General features: G+C 38.4%; 1 protein-coding gene across 1 annotated transcript in view; it reads left to right on the forward strand.

The window, feature by feature from the left end:
* LOC150083308 (uncharacterized) overlaps nt 1–6,044 on the forward strand; it is a 67,613-nt gene extending 61,569 nt beyond the window's left edge. Inside the window, exon 2 of the mRNA XM_090377964.1 lies at nt 4,380–6,044. Coding sequence (XP_090234090.1) covers nt 4,380–5,584 — 1,205 coding nt within the window. The 3' untranslated portion in view covers nt 5,585–6,044. The remainder of the gene's footprint in view (nt 1–4,379) is intronic.
* Nucleotides 6,045–8,427: the final 2,383 nt, after the last annotated feature.

The raw sequence follows: 8,427 nt of genomic DNA on the forward strand, positions 1-8,427 counted from the left end.
TAAATATAAACTACTTAATGAAGCAATTTAATAAATATATTTTGAATAAGTATTTGTTTTTAGATATAAACGTTGATTTTTATTTCTAGAAGTAAGCAAAAACTTATTATACGTAAAATGTGAAACTGGTCCAAAATAATTCGAAAAAACCAATTGGCAAAACAAAAAACAAATCGGGACTAGAGTAAGTAAAATCTCATTTTTTCGCGTTTAAGCGTGAATGTGAAGTCAGGTTACTTTTCCACCGGGGGGCAGCCAACACGTGGGAAAATGCAACCTGGCGCTCATCCCTGGCATTTAAAGCCAGACCTGGGCCTAATAAATCTGTCAGTGCAATCCAGCACTGTAATCCCGCACCCACCAGCAGTAGTGCAAGGGTGGTGGGTGCCGGCAATCCCGCTCCCAGGCTGCCTAGACCTGGAAGCCCGCAAAAGAAAAAAAAAAACTTAGTACAGCTATCAAAAAAACTTTAAACATCACTTATTGACAATAAGTCATAAAAACAGACTTAATGAATATTAACAGTCAATAAAGACAATCGCCTTCTTTTCATGAAGACCAATCTGACAAACTCCTGTAAAGCCATGCAATTAACAACTGATTGTAAACAGACATATTCATAACCTCTTTCCAAATTTGGAATTACCTCCTTCAATTTTTGTCTGTATTCCTCATACAAGGAACAATCATGCAACACATTGTCCCAGACTCAATCGAAGTACACCTGCAATATGGCTAATCGGCCAAACCAAATTTAAACAGTTTTAGCATGATATCGAACTAGACTTTCATATAAAAAATGGATTTTTATCAAAAAGAAGAGAAAAAACAATATTATATATATATATTTAAAGTGTTCTGCCGATTTTAGAATATTACAGTTACAATTATAATTACCAATATTACAATTACAATTACCAATATTACAATTACAATTTGCAAATTACGATTCTAAAGTATTAAGTTCTGAATTGCAAGATTAATTCCATTGGCCTATAAATAGGCCAATCTTGCAATTGCCATCGTTCGTCGCTTTTAAAGACAACTACCTCCATAACGTTCACCAACCTCGTGCACCTAATTCTGTCTAATACACGACAACACCCGGCATCATTTGATGTTCCATTGTAACGTTTTTTGTATATTAATAAGAAGAGACCCATCTTACCGATATGGTTTGTATATTTGTAAATTGTTTATTTTGTAAATGTTTTAAATATTTGCATAGTTTGTAAATATTTTAGTTCTGCTCTTTCGGATGCAACAATATTCCTCATGCATTATGGAACCCGAAGCAAAATGCCTATTCCTAAGTGACTTATGTAAACACAGGTAATTACATAATGATATTTATTCTACTTTGAGAATGCTGCATGGTGGGGTAGCCAATGGGAGAAGAGGGATGCCGGTCACGTAGTACGAGTGGGCAGGGCAATTGTCACTACAAATGCACAGGTAAATAATTATATAGGTCATTTCCTAGTTAGATATCGATCAGTGCGTGTCGACAGGTATATCTTTTACGTAGAAAAGATTTGACTTGCTTCGTCATACCTCTACATTTTACATAGAAAAGCATGCGCGGGGGTTGATGAGCTGGGGCAAAGCCCTCTAGTTATTATTATTTTTGCTCTCATATTATTTCTCCTTGATTTGGGGTTCAACCCCGTGACAGGTATTGCTACCAAGTACACAGGGTGGTTATGCTTGGTGTTGTGGTTGGTGAGGAACTCTCTAACTGTCCTACAGGTGTTCAGGATTGTGACTTTCCGGAGTTCCTTGTAGGTGTTCTCTGGAAGACCTTTTGCTGCTAGATTGTTATGCACCATAATGTGGTTGACACGATGATCGGGATGGTCGTTACTTGTTGCATATGCCACATCTCTTTGATCTCCAGTCTTAGATTCCTGTATTCCTTGATATTTCTCCTCATATGTTTTCTGAAGGTTGCCAGCGTTGGGCACCACTATGTCAATCAGATAAGTAGCCTTTTCCTTCTTGTCGACAGGAGCTATGTCTGGTCTGCTGTATGGGATTGTATTGTCCATTTGAGATTCCACCCCATGACGGGCAGCAATACCCGTCATGGGGTGGAACTGCAGTACAGCTTTTGGGTTGGGGTCTCTAGTACTGCCTGGGGTTCTTACTTGCAATATGGCACACGTTCTTTAATAAACTGATAATTCCTTGTTAGCTTCTGACGTATTATCCTGGCGACCTGATAGTGTCTACGAGTGTACTCAGTCTGAATGATCGTCTTGCTTTCCGCGGTGATATGTTGGATCGTTTCTTGAGACCAGGCGGCATTGTCGACATGTGCCATCTGACACTCAGGGCTCCTTGGCGATGTATTTTCTATAGTTTCTGTTGATTACCTGGTCTTGTATGGCGAGAATGAATCCTTCGGTCTCGGGGAAGAGCGTCCCTCTCGTGAGCCATGCATTGGAAGCCATTTTATCTATGTGAATCTGATGGAGGTCAGTGTAGTGTCTTCCATGGAGTGCCTTCTTTGCCCATCTTTCTAGCTTCGTTTATGCCATCTGGGTGGGAAGGTACTCTTCGCTTAAGTTGGGTGGAGCATACCGCTTGTCTCCCTCTCTCTCTTCCTTATGGCCTGGTAGAGTGCTGCTGTGTTTTTCTGGAAGTAATCCTACAGGTTTGCTATCGCTGTTTTTTGTTGCACGATGAGGTCTATCAGGCCCCTTCCTCCCTCATTCCGAGCTATTGTCAGTCTCTCCACGGCTGACATCAGGTGGTGTTGGCCGCTCTTGTTCATTATTACCCTTGTCATGATATCCTCCATCTCGGTGTTAGTTCAATCTATGATCCCAAAGGAGTATGCTAGCACTGGGACTACATAGGTGTTTATGGCTTGAACTGTGTTCCCCACATTCAGCTTTACTTTCAGCAGGCTTCTGAGTCTCTGGTGGTATTTTTCGGTCAGGCAAGCTTTGATTTCCTTGTGCTGATACTGCTGAGCCGGCATCATCCCCAGGTATTTGTAGGTCTCTTCTTCTGTCATGGCTTGGATTTTTTACCCGTCTCCAGCTGGTAGTTTTGGCCGACTAATTTTCCTTGATGCAATCCGTGGGTCTTGCATTTGTCTAGACCAAATTCCATCCTGATCTTGTTGAATTCTTCGGTGATCCGGAGTAGCTGTTGGAGTTGCTTCTCGCTTGCCGAGTAGAGCTTGATGTCATCTATGTACATCAGATGAGTGAGGGCGTACAGGTTTTTCCATCCATCCTTGAGGTTATATCCATACTTGCTGCTGTTGGGCATGGTGGAAAACGGGTTGAGTGCTAGACTTACGGAGAACCTCCTACTCCATCCGCCTGAGATTGGCTAGCTACAGTCTCTATTGAAAAGGACGTTAGATATTCTTCCAGACTCTAATCTAGACCTCTTCAAACCAGTGGCAAGTGGTGAAACCACTATACTGTCAAGGAGGATAGCTCTGCGCCATACAATCACGTCAGTGTTGGAAGAACGGCGTTTCTATGATGCCACAATATGGATCCTTTTACAAGGTGGTTTGGCTGATGGTTTTCTACCAAAAGAAACCATCAGCCGAAAAACATACCACGAGAAAATTCAAACCGTTAGATTGTAACGTCATTATGCTTCAGAACTAGGACATGCATTCTTCTTCAAAACATATTCTGACTGAGCACTACATCAAAAGTCTTCCTTCATCCCTCCAGAGAATCATTTTATCTTCTTCAGAAGCCGATTCTTTCGACCATGATATCATTTCACCTTTCTGCATTAGTTTTCGCAATTAAGGGATTGTGGGCTGCAACCCTTCCTTAGTACCTCTGCTGGTGCAACGCTCTGTATACAATATGCACTTTGACAGTTGCTTCTATAAGTTTCTGAATTTTTTTCGAACATCTCTTACTGTCAAAATGGTCGATATTCAATTTCGGCATGGCCAATTTTCTTCCACTTACGTACTCTCCCACTAGCATTCTTCTGAGCTCCTGGATGTAGATAAGAAATTGCCAACTTTCCCTCAATGTTCATTTTGTTGCCGCTCCCGACACTGCGTGATAGTGGCCCCACCCAGACGCTAATAGTGTCTGAGTGCGGCCGCTTCCATATTATTTCTATTCTGATTGGATTCATCAAAAATAGTCAGCGCAATGTATGAGGGAAGAGACATAAAGAATAGCAATTATATATAAAACGTACACCTTATTACATGTATTTGTATTTTGTTAATTTATAGTATATTTATAATTTAAGATATAAATATATATTTATATAAAAATAAAGAGAAGTTATTTCAATTTCAGATTATTTTCTTTAGCTACTTTATTGTATTCTCCATGTATCTTTTATTAATTTCAGTTTTTTGCTTCTTCCTTTCTTTTCAGCCGAGGCAAGCGTACTTTTACAAGAGAAAACGGACAGAATTATTTTCTCAAATTCCGCACCTCACCATACCAATCACACCATTACTTCTCCCCAGAGGATAAGTTATCGTGGCAGCTTTACCACTTCTGCAACCTCTGTTTCTTCATCACAGCCGGTAAATTCTGAAAGCAAACCTCCGGTATACACTCCTTTCTTGAATATCCTTAGTCCAACCAGCCCGACTGCAGTGCCACTAATCCACACCGCTTCAAGTCCAACAGGATCGCCTCCACCGCACCACTCTTCAGGCATTCAGCTGTCTCCTTCCTCTCACCACGACGCTGCTGTTCGCGTGGAAAATACAACTCCACCGCATATGAAAAATTCTCCACTTCACCAGGAAGTCCACCCTCATTACGACGTCTCATCTTTCGCCGTCAAACAACAGCCTACGTATAACAGTTGTGGTGCTTCGCCTTCTGGATATACACCTCTGACTTCAATCTCTGATGATACCGGTTTCTCGCGAGTACCGCAAATGGTGTGCAAGTACCAATGGCCTGGTTTTCAATCCACCAAACTTCCCGACTATTCAGGAAGTATCTCACTTATCCATACGTCTGCTGTCCTATCAGACCAAGAGCCTTTGCAAGATTCCCAAATTTCCGTGGGTGAATTCGACCAGTCTATGAACAAAGGACATGGGTTGTTGAATAACGCTTACCAGGACAATTCAATTCCCATGAAACAGTTGCCTCTTAAACCACGGAAGTATCCCAATCGACCGAGTAAGACACCTTTGCATGAACGTCCTTATGCGTGTCCTTTTAATTTATGTGACAGAAGGTTTTCTAGAAGCGACGAACTGACCAGGCATATTCGCATCCACACAGGTCAGAAGCCATTTCAGTGTCGAATATGTATGCGTTCTTTTAGTAGGAGCGATCACCTTACAACTCATATACGAACTCACACAGGTGAAAAGCCATTTTCCTGTGATACTTGCGGCCGAAAATTCGCTCGAAGTGATGAGAAGAAAAGACATGCCAAAGTGCACTTGAAACAAAAGATTAAAAAAGAGCCGCATCCAGGAGAAACTGTGAATGAAAACTCCCCGAGAAATGCCTCTTGTGAATTGATTTCGACGGATTCCTCGAGCCATAGTACAAATAACAGCCTGTCCCTTCTCGCTGTTGCAAGCACGTGCAGTGATGTAGTGTCATAAGTTTTGTTTTTAACTCGATGCAAATGAAATGAATACGTTTAAGATTCATTAAAAAGAAGCCTCTTCAAGGTGTACGATGTGGGTGAATTTGCAGAGCTTCAAAAAGTGTATTCCACACATGTAATCTGTGTAAGAAGAACAATGTGGAATGCTTACGATGAGTTTTTAATATGGCGAAGAGAAAAATGGACAGAGCAGCCTTTGAAAGTTATACATTATAAACTTCCGTGGCAGGAGGATGATCAGCACATCGTACAATAAACAACGTAGATTTTAAAGAAATCAATTATTTTCTTCTTCTGAAAAAAAGGTGTCCATAATTAATCCTCCGAACATCCTAAAACAGAGAAATCAGAATCTCAGACTCAAATTATTCACATATTTTTCTTCAAGCAAAAGAGACATGGAGTACAAATACTTTTCCATATATTGTTGATAAATGGTAATATTTAAAAATAAATCGTATTTTAAAGATCTATATATGTATGTTACTTGCTTAAGAGAGGTAAGGTTATTTTATTTGTAATGTGATGATATACTGTAGCTGTAGTTTTAAAAAAGAAAAATAACTTCATGGGTAATATTAGCCTTAATAACAATAAATAAGGATCTGACTAAGTTATAGACATTATGGTGAAATCAAATGAAAGAGTAATTAAAATTTGTATTTTGATATTATTATAGTATACTCGAAATGGTTCAATGTTAATTGAATCGTTTTCTCCATACTCGGAGAAGTCAAAAATTTGCTGCTTTAGAACTGATGGTCTGGAAATAAGTGTTTTTTGTTTGGTTAAATATATGTTAGCAGTCTTATAATGTATTATTACACTGTTGATAGAAAAAGGTCAAACTGTGAAGGTGTAGTCATTTTGAAGAAGTGTAAAATAGGAACGTTTTTACCACATTACTTTTCGACTGAGCAGAATCAACAACCATATTTCAGTAGATTGGGGAGCAGTGGAATAACTGAAATCCCTTTGTGGATGGTGGTAAAAATTTGGAATTTTAGTATCATGTTATAGAAACATGGCGATATTCATGACAGTGGTACTGTATATCGCATCTCCAAATAACAGATATTAGTAACCAAGCAATACGATGAATTCGAGATCTGCTATACACTTATGAATTAAAATCTTTGCAGCTAGACTAAAAGGAAGTTCTCAGATGAGCAGTTAGATTTGCAAGGACCTTAAAATGACCCCTCCCCACAAAAAAAACCGTTATCTTCCATTCTTGGCTTTAACAGACATCTAGATGATTTTATATCTAAAAACGAAACAACGTAAAAGGTGCAATTAGAAAAATCCCATCAGATTTGTCTGAAAAACACTTCAATGTTTAATAGAAACATTTTTATAACACGATGAAGGTTTAACATATTAACTACGATTCATGGACATTTTCTTCAGGCTGAAATTACTCACTCAGTAGGCACCACACAAATAGAGAGTAAAAATAATGTACGCAAGAAATGCATTTGGTCGATGCCATCTCCACTTCAGCCATTAAAACTTGACAAATCTGAAGTTAATGTGTCTGAACTGCTTGATATATAATTTTTTTATAATCAGATATATTCTTGTGAGTTTTTGATATTTCATGAACTCTTATTTGTGCTTCCCCCCTGCCCTCAACCTGCACTGTGCTGTACTTGTTTTTAATTTATTAGAGCTCTCTAATTTCATCGGGTTACATTGCAACATTACAGTTTAAGGAACGTAATAAAAGAATAAAATAAAATAGTTTTCTTAAATGTGAACGAAAGCATTTTTCATACAAAGTGAAAAGGTATCTTTAAATGAAATTACGTTTACTGTATTTTAATAGCGAAGTTAATTTTCGCCATTCCCAGTATATTATTTTTAAACTAAATCAACTGGAAAAAATAAAAACGAAATTAACTAAACGAAGTTCTGCGATATAATTACACGTATTTTTGTTAAATTAAATATTTTTTTATCTCTTGCATTAAAAATAATGCGAGTTGATTCGTATTTTTACTATTTGTAAATTAAGATTCACACAAATTGATGAATCGAAGGATATTTTTCTAAATGAGCTTTCTATAACTGCTAAGTAACCTGCTTAGAATATTTGCGGTATTAATTACTACAAGAGTTGTCTTTTTAATATTTTTTAACTTGAACTACTTTTATACGAAGTGCTGTCATTGCAAGTGTATGTAATTCTGAAAACGTCCACAGATATAGTAGTCTGATCGTACTATACTTATACATAAAAGATTTCAGCGATTTATTGACTGCCCTATAGCTATTTTCTAATACAAGAGTTTTTCCTCCATGAGGAACATTAAGCCCTCGTGCGTAGCACATTTGGTAGAATTGCCATCCTCCCCAGCGGTGGAAAAGACAAGTTCGAATCCTGTCAATGACGTGAGGAATTTTAATGGGCCTCTTTTACAACGTAGGTGAGTTAGTCGTCTTCAGACGAGGGTAGCATGGGTTTTTCTTCCGGAAACTCAGTTTTTTCGTCCACCAACCAGAAAATCGACCATAGAACACACAATTTACAGACAACATATATGGCGCAATATGGGCTTCGTTGCCGATGCGCGCCTAAAACCCTACAACAAACAAACATGAACATTAAGGAAAATAATTTTAACGTCATCTAAAAATAAGTCTAATGGGAAAGACCTACTTCACCTAAAGAAAATCCAACCGAGTTAATCTCGGTTGGATTTTCATCCATTTTTTCTCTGCGTGGCGCCTTTCGTCTCTTTTTTTTCTTCTTCTTCTTCATATTAGGGGTGTACAAGAATAACTGAGAGTAAAACATGAAAACTTACTTATTCAGTTATCCAGTTGTTGCTCTTT

The sequence above is a fragment of the Mastigoproctus giganteus genome, chromosome 7, assembly GCF_048544385.1.
Source record: "Mastigoproctus giganteus isolate SK-2022 chromosome 7, ASM4854438v1, whole genome shotgun sequence".
NCBI classification, from domain to species: domain Eukaryota; kingdom Metazoa; phylum Arthropoda; class Arachnida; order Uropygi; family Thelyphonidae; genus Mastigoproctus; species Mastigoproctus giganteus.